Source organism: Lissotriton vulgaris, chromosome 3_1 (genome assembly GCF_964263255.1).
Source record: "Lissotriton vulgaris chromosome 3_1, aLisVul1.2, whole genome shotgun sequence".
Classification (NCBI taxonomy): Eukaryota; Metazoa; Chordata; class Amphibia; order Caudata; family Salamandridae; genus Lissotriton; species Lissotriton vulgaris.
This window is the reverse complement of record NC_141689.1, coordinates 863,363,492-863,385,480: the sequence shown is the minus strand read 5'-3', so window position 1 is coordinate 863,385,480 and position 21,989 is coordinate 863,363,492. Positions and strand designations below refer to the sequence as shown.

At 44.8% G+C, this 21,989-nt stretch overlaps 1 protein-coding gene across 3 annotated transcripts in view; it reads left to right on the top strand.

The window, feature by feature from the left end:
* The window catches only part of ERCC6L2 (ERCC excision repair 6 like 2), a 1,198,109-nt gene that overhangs the window by 248,592 nt on the left and 927,528 nt on the right, over positions 1–21,989 (top strand). For all 3 annotated transcript variants that reach the window (XM_086961179.1, XM_086961178.1, XM_086961180.1), the window contains one exon: positions 14,423–14,616. In XM_086961179.1, coding sequence (XP_086817305.1) covers positions 14,423–14,616 — 194 coding nt within the window. The remainder of the gene's footprint in view (positions 1–14,422; positions 14,617–21,989) is intronic.

The following is a 21,989-nucleotide window of genomic DNA, read 5'->3' as shown; positions in this document are numbered from 1 at the left end:
TGGCAGACTGACTCTGAGCACCCCCACCGCGTATGTTAGCCGTGTTTGCAATAGCAAGCTCACAGTGCCACTAGAATCTCCTTTTGTAAGTCTCGCCTACGCAGCACGCAAGTGCTGCTTTGGAGTGAACTTTTGGAATTGCTCCAGGCTTTTGTTGAAACTCGTGCATGTTTTGCACTGTTTCCTATTGGTACTCGTGCATGTATGGCATTTACCTTGCGGGAGCGAGCAGCGGCGCCATCTGTTAGCATTTATCGCGCCTGCTGCTGCTCGCTCCCCCAAGGTAACCGCTGTGGATGAACTTTCACATTGGCAGCCGCGGGCCACGCTTGTCTTTCAGCGCTTGTTTAACATGACTCGCATTCTAGTAACCTTGTGATGAGACAGCGTGTTGGCACTCAATAGCAGTACATGCCACTGGATTGACATTGGAGGAGGCCATAAAAGATTGGTTCGGCATTATTACGCGTTCCCTACCCCCTTCGGGTCTTAAAGTGCCTTCGATTGTCCAATAGGTGTTACTTCGTGTCTACCCTACGGTCTTTGCAGCCCAACCCTAGTGTGGCTCGTCAGTAGTACAACTGCAAATAGGGAGATACACGAAAACTAAAGGAGTCTCTTGTGACACGCAGAGACAAACGGAGGCTGCTTTTAACAAAGTAATAACCAGTGTGACCTCCACCCCCAAAAATATCTGATACGCAGTATTCGCTACAGTATCTGCCCCTGACCGCATGGGATCGGCTACAGATCTGCCCCCGAGCGTGGGCAGGTGTAATCAGTATTCGATACAGTATCAAATCACGACAAACCCAGTTAGAATAGTCTCCCACGAAAAAATACGGACTACACCACAAAGTCACACATACACAGCAAGCAGAATGTCTAAGTGAGGACTCGTACAGCAGGGCCGCTCACTCCTTATTAGTTTAAAGTCCAAAAGTCTTTTAGGCTACACCCTGCACCTCACTATGGACTGGCTCATTCAGGGGTCTACTAGCCAGCACCCCAGCTCTTTAACACAATGAAACAACTTGGGTTATTCGTAGGGTACGCAGCACATCACTGTCACGACATCTGGCGTGCTCAGAAACGTCACACTTTGGTGGAAATTTCAAATTGGACAGCGGCTGACTGTTTAGGACTTGCAGGCATTAGGCAGCGGGATGATATCGATGTAATTTGTTACGTTTGCGGAGGTCTACGCCAGGATGGTGTATGTAGGAATTATGTTACTAAGCGGGCCAGGGACAACCTGCCGAGTGATTTCAGGGCTGAGCCCGATAGCCACAACACAAAATAGCTCACATTACAGCCCTTAGGGATTTAAACTGTGATTGTGAAGCGCTGGATCGTATCATTCTGCCAAGATAGCAGGGCAGTTTAATTGATACAGGGAACCCAGGACGGACCCATCTGCCATTAGGCACACACTGCCTAGGGACATCAAACCCCCCAGGTACAGCATATAGACATCTCAGAAATGCTGCATCGCCAGTACACCAGCGAGATTACATGATGGAGCCAAACCTCTTCCGGTTACAAAACACTAATCAAGAATGTACTTTGGACACTTTCAATAGGTGAAGCAGGACAGCATTTGCAGTGGGAAAAGATCAAGGTCCTCGACCATGTGGTAAAGGAATCTGAGAAAAGTTGAATATCTATTTCAGTGTGCGTTTGGAATCGAAGGCCCACAGGAACACTGGGTCGCCTCTTGCAGTGTCTGCACGTAAGACAAGAACCCACTCGTATGTACAACTTGAAGAGGGGTGGTGGGCTGTACTCTCACCCCATTAAATACACCTATTTTATCACTTCTAGGATTGGAAAGGTGCAGGGCACAAGTCCTAAAAAAGTGGGGGAACTAACCTAGTTAGGCAGTATGCAGGTGGCATCACGTCACGCGACATCACGGGAACTGCCATTCTATAATGCGGCATCACAAGCCACGACTTTACAGGAAGTGGCATCACAAGAAATTACATCAGATCTAAAGCCCTCACATATATGTTTAGCAGGTCTTTCATGTGAACGTTTGAGCGCATTCCGAGGATAATAGAACAGTGAGCTATGGAAGATGGTATGTGACTACACCTTGCAATACCACAGTTTTATGTAACACATCCTGTACATTCATTTAGAAACTTATATAGTTTCTTGTACATTCAATATGCACGTGTTGATGTAAAGTGATCCGACACCCTGCATTGGGATGAGTAGGGCTATACAAGAGAAAAGTGGTACCTACATTTCAACGCCTCCTCAGGTGGAATAAGCTCTAAATAAATGCAATTTGCTTTGTGTTAATAGTAGGAAAGACCAGCACATTTGACTCGTACAGTGCATGAATATTTCATAAGCAGGGACTGAACAGAGTGAAAAGCTACTCTTAAGTATGTGTGAAGTGTTAACAAGGTGTGACCCTTTGTTTCCTCTCTCCTTCATTTGCATCAGGTGTGAGACTCCTGACTACTCCCAGTCAAGAGACCTGGACTCCTCAAAATCAGCCTTTGTTATGGCCCAGGAGTCTGAAACAAGAAAGCCCCTTTCCCCACCTCCACGTTGTTGTAGTGGAATGCAGACAACGTGTAGGTGCTGCTGCTGCTGAAAGTGTCCTGGTGTTTGGAAATTACACTGGGACCAGTTCAGCACATTATTCAGAAGGGCCCCAAAATTCTTGTGAAGGTGACGTCATTCAACCTGTGAATAGTGGGTGGACACTGTCCATCCGCGTGGACCCCCGACGCGTGCCCTGGAAAGTTGTCCGATCTCAAGGCTGCATCAGCAATGCCCTTCAGCCACCATGACCAGGGGTGTCTGGTTAAGCTACCCCTGTTGCAGTAAAACCCACCCCTATGTTGGCTCAACAAGCGGAAATTAAATTGTATTTGGGTGCAAGGAGTCTCAGACTGCAGTCACGCCCATTTGGCTTTACGGCTCTGGACTGCTCAGTGGAGCAACAACGTTGCAGCGTAAAATGTTATATGCTTTCAGACTCCAGAAATTTAAAGAACCTTGCAGTGCCGTGTGCTCTGAAGGTTGAGTAACAAGTTCACCTTGAAAGCCCAAATGAAGGCAGAAAAGTTACAGAATAAACAAGCATTTGCATAGCCAAAAGGTCTCCCCTTTGGGACCTTATATATGTTTAGGTATGCAACAGTTGATGTTGTTGCACCAAGGATATTGTGCTGCATAACTAAATACTTATAAGGTCTCAAAGGCAAGACCTATTGGCTATGCCAGTGCTTGTTATCAGAGAGATAGTGTTTGGCAACCTCAGAACACAACAACCCTGATTCCTCGGACTCGTGTAAACAATGTACAACTTTTCGCCCAGTCACTCGTGCTTGCTTATTTGCTCAGAGAGTTACACATAAGAAACAGTCGAGCGTGTTGCACAGTTGTTCTTCTAGTGTAAAATATATGTGCTGCGACAACGGTTAAACAGTAGCAGAGATATATGGTCAGCAGTTCAGTGAATAAAAAGAAATAGTACAGTTCTACCATTTTGCAATAGTCATGAACATACATGAATATAAAATGCATTTGTAAAATAAAGCGCATACTACTACGATGCCTGTTTAGATGTACCTAAGTGTACCTAGCATGTGAGTAGGTGCAAAAGAGCCAAGAATCCCACTAGGAGTTAGTCAAACCCCATTGCCTGAATAATGAGAGTGTGGGACATAGTCCTGGTCTCGAGTTGGACACCCCACAAGGGATTGTTAGACCACTATCAGCTGGAGCGACTGCATGCAGGAGCCTCAGCGTCTCTGGTCAGTGTGTCGGCCTGGAAGTCTCTGTTCCCTCTCACTGCTGATAGAAAGAGGTGCTTTATGTATACAGAAAAGTATATAGAGTCCCTTTGTTCCTTGTGTCTTGTGTTAGCCATTGTTGGGTATGAAGATGACGTATGGGATGAACCGTTTACGCAGATGTTTATGCAGGTGGATTCTAGCCCCTGCCTGGTTTCCTAGAACTCTTATAAACATTTAATCATACTAAATGAGCACATCGAAGATGGTACAGGAGGTCATTGTTCGGGAAAAACCCTCCTTCTGTACCCAAACCAAAGTCTAGATAAGGTTCAGCCCTTAGCGCCTGTTATTGTGGAGAATGGGGAACTATTGTAGGTGAAAGATTATGCCTATTTTAGGGCATCTCAAACCATGCCTATATTAGGGCATCTATATGAAATATAACAACATCTGGAAGTGGCTGTGAGTCTTCGTGAATCTGCCACACGCCTGCAAGCTGTCTTCACTCAGTGACTGTTCAGAAGAAGCGTCAGTGTCCATGCCTCTCCGACAGTCTCAAGTCCGCTACTGCCTGCAGTTCGTCCCTCCTCTCACTAAGCACCTCTTCACGGTTAGGGGCGGCTGCCGACCACACAGACACCCTGCCACTCCCAGCCCACGTCTGATCCTTCCACCTCATCGAATACCGCCCGTTGGCTCGTGCCGCTATATCTCTGGTTCGGCGAGATGTGGTGACCTTTGGATTCAAGCCATTCCCATGCATCTTCTGCCGTGTCAAAGAAGTGCATGAAGCCGTCCGCCACCATGCACAGCCTTGCCGGGAATATGAGGGAATATTTTATTTTTAAGTCTCGCAGTCGTCACTTAACAGTGAGGAAGGTACTCCGCTGTCGCTGGACATCCAGGTCATAGTCTGGGATGAAGAGAACTTGCGAGTTGTTTACCTTTATTGCTTCCCTTTTTCTGGCCTTGCGTAGCACTGTGTCTCTGTCTTTATAGTTCATGAGGCAAATTAAGAAAGGCCTCGGCCCAGCATCCAGCGGCGGCTGGCTCGACGGCACCCTATGTGCCCTTTCCACCTCGAAAAAAGGAGAGAGCACGCCTTCAAGCAGCACTGATTTCAGCCAGACTTCGGGGTATGCCACGGCTGCAGCATCTTCTGTGCCCTCCGGCAGACCCCCTACGCGTACATTATATTTCCGTGAAAGGCCTTCTAAGTCATTCATGCTGCGCTCCAGAGAGTGAACTCTAGCCGTGAGGTCTCGTACTTCCGCAGACACCGCTGTGGCCACTGGGGCAATCTCTGTAACCTCCTTCTCCAGCTCATGGACCTTCCCAGACAACTTACTGTGATCAGCGTGCAGGAGGGTAAAGTCTGATGTGACCTTGTCAATGCTGCCCTCGAGAGATGTGCGGGTTTACGTCAATGTTTCACTCATATGTGTCACTTCCTGAAGCACCGAGTCTATCCTTGACTCCAAACTGGTGGCTCTGGAGGTACCCGGCACGTCCGATTCTTGGTCTGACTGAGTTGGGCCCAATGTCGAGGGTGTGGGCACTGCTCCCACTCCTGTGCGTTGTCTGCCCATCTTACTGTGACCACAATGCCCCTTGCGTGTGGGAGATGGGGTAATATTCTGTGCTTCTCCCCTTTGGCCACTCTCCAAAGGAGTCTCACCTGTGTAGTCTTATGGGCAACCATGTGCCTGGCGCTACACTGTTTTCTGCCACATTCCTGAGTTAGCCCAGTCCACAGGGTAGGTCCGTTTGCCCACTTTGTCAGTCCAGGGCAGGCAAGCTGTTTGTAGGTACTGAATCACACCCCAGGCCGTGTACATGCGCATAGGAGTGGACTACGCCCTTGTCACTGGTCTCAGCGGGCCCGCAAGCAGCTCCCAGTCTCCCCACAGTGAAGCATCTGTTCTGTGTGCAGCGAGCGTGCATCCGCTAGGCGACCGAGTTATGTGGCATCCAACCTATTTGTAGCATAAGTCCTCACTCCTTATTACGTTGCTGGTGTCACATGGGCTTACAGGGGCGTCCACGCCTCCCATGCTCTCCACACTCCACCATGTAATAACTTCAAGGCTGCCCCCACAAGTACAGACGTTTTACTGGCCTCTAAACTTCTCAGTGCTACATCACAGACTCTGCCAGTTTCGGATTGCACGGGGGTCCCCAGAGCCTCAACACAGTCAGCAATCATTCAGGCAGCACGTCATTGATGGACAGAGCCCGATCATGCTCCTCACTATCCTTACGTTTTAGTCTTAAGGAGGGGAGCGCTGGCCTCCACTGCGACCGCCCCTGCAGTCACTGCCGCTATCCGCGGTGTATTTTGCGCCTGAGAGCCCAGAAGGGAGTCGATTAATGCTGTGCAGGGCAAACCTCAACACCACCGCAATGCTAGGTCGGGCCATGCAGGGGGGCCGCAAAGCGCGTCCCGCAATTTGGCTCTGCGGCCAACAGCAGGCCCCGATGCTTCACTCCACCGTCTGTAGTCTTCTTCTGTCGCCTACGACTATCCGTCCACAGTTAAGGTGCCCCGTGGCTAAATGTGGCCTCACCCAGTCAATCGCGTCCCCTGGGGGTGCTGTGCTCCACTCCAGCCTCCCGCAGCGGCACCCCGTCGGCTCAACTGGAACTCGTTCCCATGGCTTTCAGGGCCAGGCCATGCACCTCACAGCATGGTTGTCAGCCTCTCCTTGCAGCAATGGGATGTCGCAGTGTAGCCCCCAGTAGGGCCGCCGAGTCTCTGTTTCAGCGATCTGCCGTCTGGTGCAGCCGCACAGCCTCCAGCCCGGGCATCAGCGCCATCTCCTCTCGGGACGAAGACTGCATTCAGCAGCGCCCAGACTCTGTTTACGCTCCTGCCAGGACCCTCGCTCCGGTGGGCTGCAATAGGCGACATGATGGCGCTGCCACGCGCAGGATAAATGCTGGATCTGCAGATCGTGGGACGGAGCCTCGTTAGAGTGTGTCCGCCATCTTGGCTAACTAGCCACGTCCCTTTGGTGATGTGATCAATAGTCTAATTATACAGGAGTCATGTTGCTTACTCTTGGTAGCGTTTGCAGGGTTAGGTCACAGTGGTAATGGAGCATTTGTAAGTTTCAAGTGTATTTTAATAAATCTATTTTCTTGTGAGGTACCTGTCCACTGTTAAGAGTGTATTTGTATGTGACCTTGGAGTAATTTCCCCTGCTTTTGTTTAGATTTTAATCCGCGTTCAGCAGCACTCTGCCTTTGCAAGACATTACATTTTTAAAATATAATCCTAAAGAAAGGAGTGCCAAATCTAGAATCGAAAAGAAAATGACCCCTAAAAGAAATTAATAAGAAAAGTTGTACATGAAAAGGAAGGGCAAGACAAACACGTTTACGTCTTTGAGAGGTTCCACACATGTGCATTCCAGACATTGGCGTTTAATAAAGCCCGTAGAATCCAAAAACTGATCATGAGGAGACTGAAACTGAGCAGTCAGATCTTCTGGCAGCCAGTAGTGACACTTTGATTGGATTCTTTATCAAGTGTCTTAGCTTGAATTTTAGAGGAATAGGTTGGCTAGAGTGGGTCTGGTCACATCAACTAATTTCCCTGGTTGGTGCCTATTTAAGTTTGAATCCAGCTGTTCATACATTACTACTGGTGCATCCTTACTCTAATGTGAAAGAACCACAGCCTAGCTTTTATACTGATAATGATGATTACTGAAGGGAACTGGGAAAAGAACAGAAGGACTGACCCACACTATTCAATAACACAACTCAAGACCTAGGGCTGTCTGGAGGACAGCATCATTAAAATGTATAACAATTCTAAACAACGATGTGAGAACGAAAATGGGAAACGCTCATCCATTTGATAATCCTGTTAGAAGAACTTGGGGGTAGAAGTTGAATAGTACTTTATCATGTCAGCGTAGTGTGCATCAAGGCACATGGCCTGGTGACTCACTTGTCAGCCGGCAGGGTCTTTATGAGCAAAGATCATCAGGGTTAATTTCTGTGACTTGAGATCCTTTGGCATTGCGATAAACTTTAGGAAATTGCTGTCCACAATGCAAGATAGTGTAATCTGTAGTGCTCTTTGTGCACCACCCGAGAAGATGAGTCCTATAGCTAGCGTAAATGTCCTGTGGTTTTATCCCCCGTGTTATTATCTTTGCGTGTAATCAGGCAAGATTTTTGTTCTTTTATGCATCTTTAGCTTTCTTTCGCACTAGGTCCTGGGGTTCGTTTGTCTAAAATCACATCATTTAAAATCTCATTTCCTATCATGTATATTAGTGATGTAGTAAAACAAAAGGGGATGTAGAACACCATATGGCTTTATGAGTGCCAAGGTTCACATTTTTCTGGGTGTTCCTGATGGGGCCACTAAGCCACTTGTAGTAACCCTTCTCCTCTGCAGTTTGAACAGCTTTGTGTTCAGTCTGAATACGGAAAATATATTTGTTGTGGAACCGGAGGGAGTTGACTTGTAGCTGGGAAAGTTATCTGGGTATCTTTTTCGGCATGGCACTTTTAGCTTCCACTTTTCGCCCTTGAACCTAGCCCAAAAAATAAATGCGTATTACAATGGGTTAGTCATGTCTTAATTTTCTATCTTTAAAAAAAATAATGTCCAGCAAGTTCTTATTGAGCCGCCGAGGCCTTTTTGCTTGAGTTTTTCCATGTGTGTAGGTTCAATTGAGAGAGTGGCCATGCACAGCGGTTGGGCTTTAAATCACAGAAGTTCCTGATGAATGAATGAATTCAATTGGAATTATATAGCGCTTAGCTACCCTGAGGCCTCCTATCGCTTGCGGAGAGGAGAGACAGAGAGATATGTGGTGCTAGTGTGAGGTAATGAAAAGGTGAGTTTTAAAGACGTTTCCGGAATGCCAGCAAGTTAGGTTCCCCTCGGAGAGTGGGGGGGGGGGAGAGAATTCCAGAGATTGGAAGCATTCGGGGAGGAAGAGCGTCAACCATCTGGATTTGCGCACTTTCATAGAGGTGGCAAGAAACACTGAGCTGGAGCGAAGACTCCTAGGGGGTTTATAGGGGTGACCAAGGACTGAAGGATGCCTGGGCCTGATGTGGTGAGCATAAATGATCAGTGTAGCAGTTGATGATTGTCTCTGCATTATTGTGAGATCTTTATGATTGTGATAGTTATTGTGTGTGACTGACTGTAGTGTAAATCTTGTGTCATGGACAAAACAATCTTTTTGATCCTTCTCTTCACATCAATTCTTCACTTTTTTGACATTTCCTTAATATGCCCTGGATGTGATATAAAAAAGATTTGGAAGTAGTTGGTAGTAGGCTATGCCTCCCTTATCTACCTGTTGGCCCCAGCAAAAGCTAAGTGTGGCATCCCAAGTAGCTGTCCTTTTTGGGATTTGTCTAGACATGAGTCCGATGTCATCGCTCTTTGCACCTCTATGGTACCAATGTATTTGGTAAGCATTTCCAGAATTGTTTTGGGCAGTTGGTAAAGAGCCCCTATGTTCAATGTAAATTGTATTGGTTGGTGGTAGATTTAGCGCAGAGTTGGCCAAATTAGATTTGCTGGTGCAGGGTAAGGGGGCCACTTTGAATGTGGTATACCCATGATCATTACTTTAAGGCCAAGTCTGCTGTTTTGAGCATTTTTTAAATCTGGCAGTGAAGAGAGGAAAACACGTAAGGTTCTGTTCACCATGGACTGACAGGCTTCCCCAATATAGCGGACTAACGACTAAAAAAAGCACCTTTGGTTGCAAGTTACGGGGGTCAGGAGCACAGCAGTGGCCTTACAGCAAACCACATTGTTTGCAAGACAAGCTCAGGGGCAACCAAGCATGCCACTTTAGTCAGCTCTGTACCATTGCCATCCTGGATTTGAAGATGTAAAACATGAGGCTGAACGGGTGTAGAGTTTGTAGCTATGCCTGTTCATAATTGTGCCTTTGCTGAAGGTAGAAGCCATTTAAGTCAATTTCTCTCTCTATCCCATGCTTTCTTCTGTGGATCATCACAGTTTGAAAGCAATTAAAATGTTTCCTTGCAAGCAGATGTGTTGGCTGTGTGTAGTAAAACCCTGTAGTTGTATTCCCTTGACTCAAAGTGAAAGTGATTTGTAATGAGTGTTTCTGATGATTAGGCAGTTTAGCGTTTTTATTAACTTTTGTTTTTTGACTTGATGCTGATTGGCTAAAAAATCTCAATGCAGCTGTGGCCAAACTTGCAAAATAATGTACTTACATTTCTGGGCTGAATCATGGGTTTATTTACTGGAGTTTGGTCAGAAAGGGCGTTATTAACTTTCGAGGGAGAACACCTGTACCATTGTAATAAACACACCATGGTTAAGTCACAGCACAGTTCCATGAGAATCTCTCCTGTTCCCCTGGTAGCAATAAAACAAGCAGCAGGCAGTTCATTGGGGAGATCTGTGTTCATTCCAATCAGTACCAAACAATTTTAAAGTCAGGAACACAACACAATAAAATTATAAAAATATAATGAGCAAAAATGTGCCACAACAGTTAAAGTCAGATAAAGGTAACTTGAGGTGAATTTCTCCAACTTTTGAAAATGTTTCTTCTGGTTATTCCTGCATCCCTCAGGTCCCCAGGGCAGGCTTCTAAGTCCCAACTGTCTCTTTAGCCACAGTTCATGCAGGGGCCAGTCCAGAGTGCTCTGCTGGGCGTTTTTACATTCAGGAGTCCTACTTGTGTCCCTGTAGCAGGTAACAGCTGCCAAACCACTTGACCCATGGAGTGAATCTAGATCCTGCAGTCGTCAGGTGTCCTTGAGCCCTCTTGCTTCCAGCATTCAGGCAATCTTTTTTTGTTCATGTTAATTTGTTGTCAGGTCCAAGAATGTTCATAGAAAGTTGTACTGATGTACCTGCCTTTTCCTGTGCACTAACAAGAGTTTGGAGAATTCCATAAACCAATGGCAAAGAGGTGTAGAGCAATACATTGGAAACAATACAGGGGACCACAGATACACCTGTGGCATAAAGTTGTATGTGAGTTGTTTTGACTGAGGTGATAAGTATGGTGTCTGTCTGAACAGACTCTAATCTGTCAGAAGTTATTGAAAGCATCAGCTCCACAGTAGGATGATAAATTATACATTATGTGAAATATGATGTTCCTCATCTACTCTGTATTTGGTTGGAAACCAAGACGAAAGGAGGAAAAAGGCAAAGTAGGAAAGATACATACCACAATATATAACTTAAAAAGAGGCAATAATCCAAAGAAAATTACAAATAGCCAAAAAAAGAACATTTCCAAAATAGACTAGTAAGAACCAAGGGTCATGTATCAAGCAAATTCGCATTCGCAAACGCCAATTTGCGATTCTCAAATTGCGAATCGCAAATTGAGAATAACTTCCCATTCATTTCTATGGGCCTCCTGGCCCATGGAAATGAATGAGAAAGTATTCCTTAATTGCGATTCGCAATTTGCTAATCTCAATTAAGGAATACTAAGAATTTGCATAAAAATTGTGAATTTGTACATACATCCCTATTTGCGATTCTGAAATAGCGATTCCTAAAAAATCGCTATTTCAGAATCGCAAATCACGTTGATGATACATATGGCCCTAAGTGAAGATGAAAGGACCTGTGTCTCACATCGTCAGACGTCATCAGCCACAAAACACACTTGTAAACATTGTCTTAAATAGATACACCTATGAAAAAGAAGATGCAGAAATTGAGGTTATATTGATCTATTAGGGAAGAACGATACACTTAGAAAAACACCATATAACCAAGAAACAATCTGCAGGTTAAACTTAGAGATTTATTATGATGAACTGTTTTTTTATGTATCAAGATCATCTTTTTTGTGGCTAGATTTTAGCATAGCTGTATCAGAATGAGTTACTTCCACATGGTGGATAAAGCTAGATCCTGCATTTAAATTGCACAAAGCAAGCCTTAAATCACAAATTCTCTTTTGACCTTGTGCTATAACTTCAGCTTCATATTGAGAACGTAAAATCTACCAGATGAATTCAATAGTTGGTTACCTTTGGATCCAAAAATTATTTTAATGGGTGCAGTCTTAAGAAAAAAACAATGTTGCTTCTAGGTTTATAATTCTTCCTTGAAGCCCTGTATCTTTCCCAAATACTGAGCACTTTGAATGTTAGCAATTGAAAGTTTGGCATTGAAAAAATTCGTTTCTTAAATAATACTAAGCCTTCTCCTTCAGGAACACTATAAATTCTCATCGATATCTGCTTTCTAAATCCTGCGCATGACTCTTCAGTTCTGGAATCTTTTATTCCATTCCTTAAAATCAAAATCCTCTATGTAACTATCTTTTTTTGCTCCGTCTCAGATTCCATTTTTCAGGTACAGATCATCTGTCATTGATTCTCTTCAATTTCTTTGTTAGTCTTTTGCATAAAATCGCCCCAATGTCCTCATTTCTTCCAGTAACACTTTGAATATAGGGCCAAAGGATGGCTTAATTGGTGATCGAGAATCTTTCTCTTATTAGTATAAGTGGCATTGACAGTTAGATCTTTTCTACTGAAGTTGAGGAAGAAGTCAAAGGTTTAGGAATATTTTATATGGTAGTGTTGGATTTAGAAATTCAGCCTCCGTGACTGGCTGATATTATGAAGTATTCTTTGCATTCTTTTTACGGCCATGCTAGATTATTACATGTGACAATTGTTTCAGATGTGCTTTGAATACAGATTCATGCGCTTTTGTGTCTTACACTACGCAGGCTGTGATTTCCAAAAAAAGAAGCAGGTCTCTTAAAATTAATATTGGCAGAGGATTCACTGCTGGTAGAGTCCGGGATGTCATTTGTGAGAATCAACAAGGATGCAGGCAGAGATTTTTTTTTTTTAACTGGTTCCTTCCTTCAGGTACTTGGAAAATATACGACTCTCTTTGAGATAGATAATAGTTTACATTAAGTTTTTCAGCTGTGTTTCGTTTTCAGCAGAGCTCATTCCCATTTTTAGTGGTATCCATAAAGTGCAGCGTCACATGGGTTGCATCCTGCGATGGGGTTAAGCACAGTCTCACGATAGGTAGATGGACGCAACTAATACTGTTAGTTGGTAAGAACGGTTTTTAAAAAAACATTGAAACAGCAATTGCCGGTAATGGGTGCAAAAGAGAAGTGAAAGTACGTTTTTGACTAAAAGGAAGAGGAGCACTATGTGGAGAGCCAGGTGTGACATATGAGTCAGAGAGATAAGACAATTATAACATGCAAAAGCCCTGATGTGTTTGGAAAGGATGAACACAAAGCATATGGATAAGGGTGTTTGAATTTCGAAAAAATATGTCTGCTGAAATGTTCACTCACATCAGCATGAGAGCTTTTGGAGAAACTAGACGAACACCATGAATAATAATATAAGTGGTGGGCACACTGGAGTGGCACACTATGTACTATCATATTAATGTGAAAGAGATCATGTATTAAGTTTTTTTGTTTTATGCTAAGATGTATGTTTCCCCTGAAGAAACCCACAAAAGGCGTAAAATGCATTGGGATGGTTTGTAATAAAAAAACAAGACGAATAATTGTATAAAGCGCAATAATGGTGTATTAGAAGCTTCAGAGGAAGCTCATTTTTCTTAGGTATAGTGATTGAACGGCCCTTAAAATTAACAAACGTATGAGAAAGTGAGAGAGAAACATCAATGTAATCAATAATTGTGAAACACCATAGCACAGTACAAATGCCGGCAAGAATTAAAGCTATATATGTGCAGCCGGAAAACGAGAGAGCAAGTGGTAACACTGTGTAAAAGGGGACAGTCTTATCTAGTATTCACAGGCACCAAGTGGTAGTAGTGCACCACTGCACCCAGAATATAAATAATCAAAGACCACCAAACAGGTGAAAATTGACGCGAAATAGTCCTATACATTCTACTGAATAAAATAGACAGGGGAGTATGAGGGAAAGACGTAGGGACTCAGAGTGCCAAGACACATCACAGTTTTGGCTTAGCTTTGTCACAGCATTGGCGAAACACAGTAGAGCAAAAGCAAACCATAGCTCTATCAACCGACCTATATAGGAAGCCATTCTCTCCCTGAACTTCCAGACAAGCATTTCTTCATTTTTGTACATGAAGAACTGAGCACACCAGTAGTATACCGGAAGTCAGTCTTGTCCTTCATGAAGGGAGAGAGTTCTAGCCAAGGTCATCTTCCACGGCCTCCAAGCCATGCCCAAGTGTTACCAGTCTAATGTAGTGTTGTTGCCTACGTTTAGCAGCTACGACAGCACTTAATTATAAGCATTTAGATGCTGACAGATGAATGTTGATTAGGGTGTTTGAATCATCGAACCACCCTGAGTAACAGGTAGTACTAATAAGCATTTTTAAAATAACTTTCAATGCGGCATGTTCTTTTGTGATAGGGGAAGCTAACATTTTTGTATTCTGTAATGATGTTTTGTGCAAAAATATCGTAGCAATATGTGTGGTGTCTTACCTATATGATTGAGGTTATGATCTGAAAGATGCACTAACCCTAATACAATGGTAACTTTCCTTCATTGAGAGCAAGGTCATTTCACATTTGCAATCACAGACCTTTGTGCATTCTGCGACCGAACACGTGCGTTTGAGTCCATTCCTGAGAAGATCTGCTAATGTTCCCGTTTTGGTGTTTATATTACAGATGTTCCTGATAGTTGCGCCCCTGTCTGTTCTATATAACTGGAAGGATGAGCTGGACACCTGGGGATATTTCAGGGTCATTACCTTGCATGGGAACAAAAAGGACACAAGTCTGAACAGAGTCAAGCAGGGGAAGTGTGAGATCGTGCTCACAACGTATGAGACGCTGCGCCTGTGTTTGGATGAGCTCAACAGGTATTGGACACTTTATTTAGTAGTGTGAAAAGTTACACGTTGAGAAAAAAGGCGAGGGGATAAGCAGGTGTTTTTATATTCTCAACAAATGAATTATCCTCGTGAAGCAGAGCATTTTTGTATGTGCAGCATGTTATGATTTATTATCGTAGTTAACAAAAGGCGGGTGATCAGCTGCTATAGATAGAGTTAATACCTCTGCAAATGTATCTGGCCGTATGTTGAATCTCAATTACCCACTTGTGTATAGCAAGGACCAAGAACTTATGCTCTTATTCTGTGCTGTCACTGCACCTCCACCTTGCACCCTAAATACGTAATTTTTCGTACATTGCCCTCCTCCCCTTCCATAATTCCATGTTTGGATTACATGAATAGTTAAACTCTCTAGACATATGCTTTAATTCTTGTGCAAATGATGTGCAACTGATCCTCTACAACTCAAGTATGATCTGCTAGCTCATTCGGTCGGAGTTCCTTATATCTACAACGAGATCCAGTATGGATGAAAGCTAGTTGGTAAAGCCACTAGGCGGAGGGGGAGCCAGCTGGTTCACAGAGCTCCCCAGGACAACACGTTTACTCTTCTTCCACCATTCATATGCCCACTCTACCTGTCTTGTGGACACCAACTGACTCATGCACCCCCCTTGGTTGGTGTCCAGTTAGTTAGATGATGTGTTCTTGTTATTTCTGTAAATCCTTCGTTAACTACAAAATGTAATCCTTATTCAGTTACCTAATTATTTCTCATTCATTCCTCTTCTCCTTTAAACACATGTTGTGAGACAGAGATAATATGGCAGAGGAGGTGCACGTGCCTACTACTTACTCTGCCTGGGTTCTGATATTGTCATTGACAAAAGAGCACAGACGGCAATGCACAGGAACTAGACTGTATTCCTGAAGCAGCGGGAGGAGTGAAGCAGCCTGCAGGTGTGTTCATGGCAAGGCGAGCCCCCATGGGGGGACAGGTGCAGGAAGCAGATGATTCACAGATTTGGCAAAAGGAGCAATTTAGCAGCGCACAGTCCAAGTGGCCCTTTTAGTTTAAATGGTAGCTTCTGGATTGTGCTGAGGCATGCATCGAAAATGCAGGCAACTGTGGGGGTGGTGGACTGTTCCCATAAACATGCCTTTTTGTGCTGGTACAGTGGTGGGGCAGGCCTGGTCGATGGCAGTCAGACCACACTGATGAATCCAGGAACACCGGGTATAGTTGTTCTGGTACCTGACCTGTCCACTGGGGACTTGCAAACTGAGGATGGGAGACTCAGGAGAAGCGTGAAAGTGGAGCCCAAGTCTAGAAAAGAACACTAACTCAACTGCAGCAAAGGGTGACTCTAACCCTCGAAAGGAACTGGAAGCAAATGCTGTGGTGGCTCCAAATGTTACTGCTGCCACTAGCACAGAGGCCCATATCACCTGGTCCTTTATGGAGGAGCTGTACCAGAGCCTGAGAAAAGATATCTGACTTGAATTAAGATCTTTCAAAGGAGGTAAAAAGACCTCCAGCGGTACTTAGCAGACTTGTGGGGCAGAGCCTCCACTGTTGAAAACACGGGAGATACAAGAATGAAAAAAGGTGAAGGGTCTCATGCAAGAGATACTGATAATGTTATGTTATTGGCATTTGTAATGCGCACGGCTACTCAAGAGTGTCCCGGCGTGAAAGCCAACAAGAAACAGTGAAACAGAGAAGCACAACTTAATTAAAAAGCAGGGTCTTTAGGTGCTTCTTGAACAGCCTGAGGTCTTGAGTCTTAATCAAAGACCACAACATCGACCTTCAGAACTATCTAGAGAACTTGGAAAATATATGATGCTACTAGACCATCCCAATATGGTCTGGCTGCGACTGAAGGCCCCAGCATAGAAATCTATGTGCAGCGAATGTTCAGCAGTATCCTAGACAATACAGACTATGCGGTGGTCAAACTCGACTGGACCCACAGTATCTGTGCCCCATTGGCCAGGCATGGCAAAGCCCCCAGACATTCTCACATGTGTCAGTAACTTTAAGCTAAAGGAGTCAATCATAGTCCCAGCCAGAAATAAATGCATCCTTGCCTTACATGACAGAAAGCTCTGGCTGTTCCAGGACCTGATTATGCTACAGATGTGGAGGTCCTTCTGCCTAATCACTGACTTTCTGAGGGGCAAACCCATTGCTTACAAGTGGGAGGACCAGACCCACTAGCTTAGATCTTTTTCCGAGGCCAGGTGCATACTGTGCTTTCACGAATCTGAACGACAGCCAAAGCAGGGCAGCCCAGAGCGAGTCCTAAATTAGGATGCTGGATAATCCCCACAAGACCCACTTATTGTAGGTATCTGACCACAATCATGCCAGGTGGGTGCCCAACGACTCCAGGGAAAAGGAGGCTTCAGAAGAAAGGATGGGACATTCTATATCCACACAAATGGTGAGAATGACCTCCACTTTGAAAATGGTTAACCTCAACGTATATGGTCTAATGCCCCAGATAAGCGACTAGCGTTCCTGTCCCTACTAGATCAGAAGAAATACTATATAGGCCTGATTGAAGAGGCCTACCTGCTCAGTAAAGACAACTTCTGAATCCAATCGAAGTGGTTCCCAAACCAGTACACATTGTCAGATCATGCAAAAGAAAGTGGGACAGCTATTATGTTGTCCTGCTCCTTCCAGGGGGTTATTACAGAGACAGAATGGGAACCTAAGGGTAGAGTTCTAGCCCTCCACCTCCAGCTGGAGTCCTATAAATTCACCAATGCCAATGTCTATGGATTGAACGAGGGTCAGGAGTCTTTCTGGCCCTCATTTTGAAATTCTGCGCTGCCCTGGCAAAGCGGTGAGTTTGGCGGGTGATTTAAACCTGATAATGGATTAGGATGAGAAGTCTTGAAGACTGGCCTGTCGGGAGCAATTTAAGGAGCTAGGGGGGAGTGGTTGAACTTCCTTGGTCTGTTGACATCTGAAGGGCCCCAAACATCCACCCTGAGAGATTACACTCACTTTTCTGCAGAGCATAGGACATATGTGCGATTTGATCACTGCTTGGTCTCCACGAGCTGTACACAAAGAGGCATATGTATCAAGCCCTTTTCCCGTCGCAAACGGGCCCATTCTCGGAATCAGCCCGTTTGCGAAGGGGAAAAAGCCTTTTGGGATATATCATCCAAAAGGCCCTTGCAAAATAGGGAATCGCACAATTTGCAATTCCCTATTTTGCGAATGCATTTAAGGAATCGCAATTTGCGATTCCTTAAATGCAATGTAGGAAGCACCCAAGTTTTGGCTTAAGAAATCGCAGATTACCACCAACTTCAGGTTGGTGGTAATTTGCGATTTTTGGAAAAATGCACTCTTTTGCTTTATTTAAAGTGCCATGTGGCGCACATACATATTTCTGGGGTGCTTCAGGGTGTCCTTTTGACACCCTTGCAACCTTGAAATTGCATTCGCAATTTGGGTGTACCTAATGGATACTCGCAAATTGCGAATATCTTCCCATTCATTCCTATGGGCCTCTAGGCCCATAGGAATGATTGGGAAGTTATTCCTTGATTGCGAATCACAATTTGCAATTCGCAATAAAGGAATACGTAGAAATCAACATAATTAGTGCGATTCCTACATACATAGCATTTTGCGAGTCCATAATAGCAGTTCGCCAAAAATTCTATTAAGGACTCGCAAAAAAGCAATTTCATACATATGCCCCAAAATCACTAATTAAGATAGGCACACTCACACTTCCGACCACGCCCTGCTATCTAGCAGTTTCTCTCTTCTGCAGGGCCCACTGATTCAAAACACATGGCAGGTTTGCGACTTCTTTATATGCACCAACAGCATAGTAAAGAGATTCGGAAGGCGATACAATAGTAGCTTAAACCTAATGATAACAGTACGTTTACCCTGTATATGCTCTGAGATTCCTTATAGACTGTGGTAAGGGTGTCCTCTATAACTATCTTTGCTAGATTGAGTAAAAATTTAAAGAAAAAAAAGAGGGAAACTGACCACTCAGATAAAAGGGGTGAAATTGATTCGAAAATGGACAGGCTTCATGAAGATGTGATACAAACTGACAGCACACAGGTCAAAATGCTTGATGCAGAGCTGAATGCGACCTCCTACGCGTAGAGTAGAAGTGCTTCACTAGGGTGAAACAAAACAGGCAGCCTGAGGGCTCGGATGAATGTGGATAATGTGGCAGCTGTATGAGGCACACAGGGTCCTTTAAAAAAAATGTTTAAACCTTTACTTTTCAATGTTATCATAAACGGTACAGCAGCATACTATGACAATGTGAGCATACAATCAAGCGCCCATTGTTCAGGGAAATATAAAGAACTTCCAACTGGCCCCTTGCAATTTATTCTCAATCTTTAGGCATTCGCCCCACTGCGTGGACATAAACACCTGGTTCGAGGCATATGGGCTGCAGATGGTACATTATGAATAGATCGCCATCTGGTGTTGGGCTCGGATGATTGCACTTTGTTTTTCTCTTGGAGAGTCTTTTGTATCTTGGTGACTCCTCCCTTGGTTGGTAGTGCGCATGGGCATCGGCTCCATCCTTAGATTGTTTTTTTCCGCCATCGGGTTCGGATGAGGATCGAGACGCTCCAGATCAACTTCAGAAGAAAGTGATTTATCGGCGCGGATTCCCTTTCCAATTCGACGGTATTGTTATCGAACGCGTTCATTTCCATTCCGACGCGTTGCAAATTCAAAATCGAAGAGAAAAACTTGGATCTACGTCGAAGAACAGGAGGCCTTTCTCGACGCAGTCAAGCCCGGAGTCCATGGAAAGGACTCCATTCAAAAAATGTCCAACGTGTGGTGCTAAGTTCCCACACAAGGACCTACACGAGGTGTGCAACCTCTGTCTATCGCCTGAACACGAATCCAGGGACTGCGAAGCCTGTGCAGCATTCTCCTCCAAGCTAACGATTAGAAATCGTCGAGCTCGAAGACACGAGGTTTCCAGAATGCAGGCGGAGGCGATCCCGGAGCTGTTCGGAGACGAGCAAATCGAGGAAGAAGAGGACCAGTCGGGGTCGGAAGGGGACCAGTCGGAGGTTGAAGAACTCATCGAGCAACAAACCGTGAGTGACGACGTCCCCTTACCGAAAAACCGACCCCGTGCGGTAACGACCCCGCCCTCGGGCCCGGTCAAACCGCAGAAAAAAGTTTCCGACGCCCCGCCCTCGGGCCCGGCAACGAAACCGAAACTGAAACCGAAACACTCGGACTCCCACCATGTCGGATCCGAGAAAAGGGCGACATCGACTTCGGCACCGAGGCAACAAACAAGGGAAAGCTCGGTATCGAAACATTCCATGTCGAAACATAAATATGATTTATCGCCCAAAAGACACTCGATACCCAGAAAGTCGGAATCGAGCAGACATTCGGTGTCGAAAACAACAAGATCTGACGATCGAAAACAAAAGCAGCTCTCGGAACCAGGATCTTCGGTACCGATTCAGGAGCAACAGACAGATCCCAAACAAAAGATCTTGTTTATTGATCCACAAACTGGGAAAGTGGTCACGAAGAAGAGAAAGAATGAACAGTCAGAAGATAAACCTCTTCCTTCAAAAAAGAGAACAATGGGGACAAATATAACTCCTCCTGCGTCTCCTCGACCTAGAGTCACACCCTCTTCTCCTATTCCTCACAATAGGCCAAATATTCCTGCACCCTCCACACCAAGACCAGCTACACCTCAGTCAGATGTAGACAGTGATCTAGGGGAGGGAGAACCTCAAGGGGATGACGAAACTATCCTAGATGAGGAGGAGCCATGGGAAAATTATGATGTAGGGTCAGATGAGGACAACGACCCAGAGCTATATCCCTCAAAGCCTTCACCACCTGATGATAACACAGGTTTTGTGCAGCTCATTAATAGGGCAGCAAAATATCACAAACTAGACATGCATACAGAACCTCAAATAGAGGATTTCTTGTTAGAGACTCTACCTAATGCACAGAGAACATCAGGTACTCTTCCTATGTTGAAGGGTCTTCTTAGTCACACAGAGGAAATATTCGAAAACCCAGTGAGGGCCAGGGTGTTAAACCCAAGAATTGATAAAAAATACAAAGCGGCTCCAAAGGACCCAATATTTATTAAAGGGCATGTACCTCTAGACTCGCTGGTGGTCTCAAACGCTCGTAAAAGAGCAAATTCATTATCTACAGGAGAGGCTCCTCCACCAGATAAAGAATCAAAGTTAATGGATGCATCAGGCAAAAGAGTAGCATCACAGGCAGCGAATAGCTGGCGTATAGCCAATACACAAGCACTACTCGCACGTTACGACAGGGCACATTATGATGAGTTAGAAAAACCTCTCACACATCTCCCAAAAGAACATCAGAAAAAGGCAGATCAATTAATACAGGAAGGTAAAATAATAACCAATACTTCCATTAAGTGTGCATTAGACGCAGCAGACACTGCAGCAAGATCTATTAACACCAGTGTCATGCTAAGAAGGCATGCATGGCTTAGAATCTCAGGATTCAAACAAGAAGTACAAACAGCCCTACTGAACAAACCATTTGATCAGAAGACACTGTTTGGCTCAAGCACAGACGAGACCTTAGAAAAAATGAAGAAAGATACAGAAACGGCTAAGTCAATGGGAGCATTGCAACAGCCAACACACAGAGGTTCCTTTCGTAGATCCACCTATAGAGGGGGCTCAAAGAATACAGGAACGAATCAGCAATCCACCTCTTTCACACCAACATCACCCAGAGGTAATTCAAGAGGCAGTTACAGAGGTAACAACAATAAGGGTAGAGGCCGCGGAAATAATAACAACCGCAACGCCTCAACACCAAAACAGTGACTTCATAGAACTCCCCCCAGACCACATAACACCGGTCGGGGGACGTCTATCACAGTTCCTACCTGTCTGGGAAAACATCACATCAGACAAGTGGGTGAGACAAATTATCCAACATGGTTATTGCCTGGAACTCACAGCTACCCCACCAAACATCCCCCCCAAACAGCGCCCAATGAGTCAAGATCATCTGACATTGTTAAGAGAAGAAGTTCTAGCACTTCTACAAAAGCATGCAATAGAGAAGGTTCCAAAGGATCAACAAGGAACAGGAGTATACTCTCTATACTTCCTGATCCCCAAAAAGGACGGGTCCCTAAGACCAATATTAGACCTCAGACCCCTCAATGCTTACATAAATTCGGAGCATTTCCACATGGTCACGCTCCAACAAGTACTCCCTTTACTGAAGAAAGGGGACTTTCTTTCTACACTGGATCTAAAAGACGCTTACTTTCATATCCCAATTCACAAAGCCCACAGGAAATACCTAAGGTTTGTGTTAGAAGGACAACACT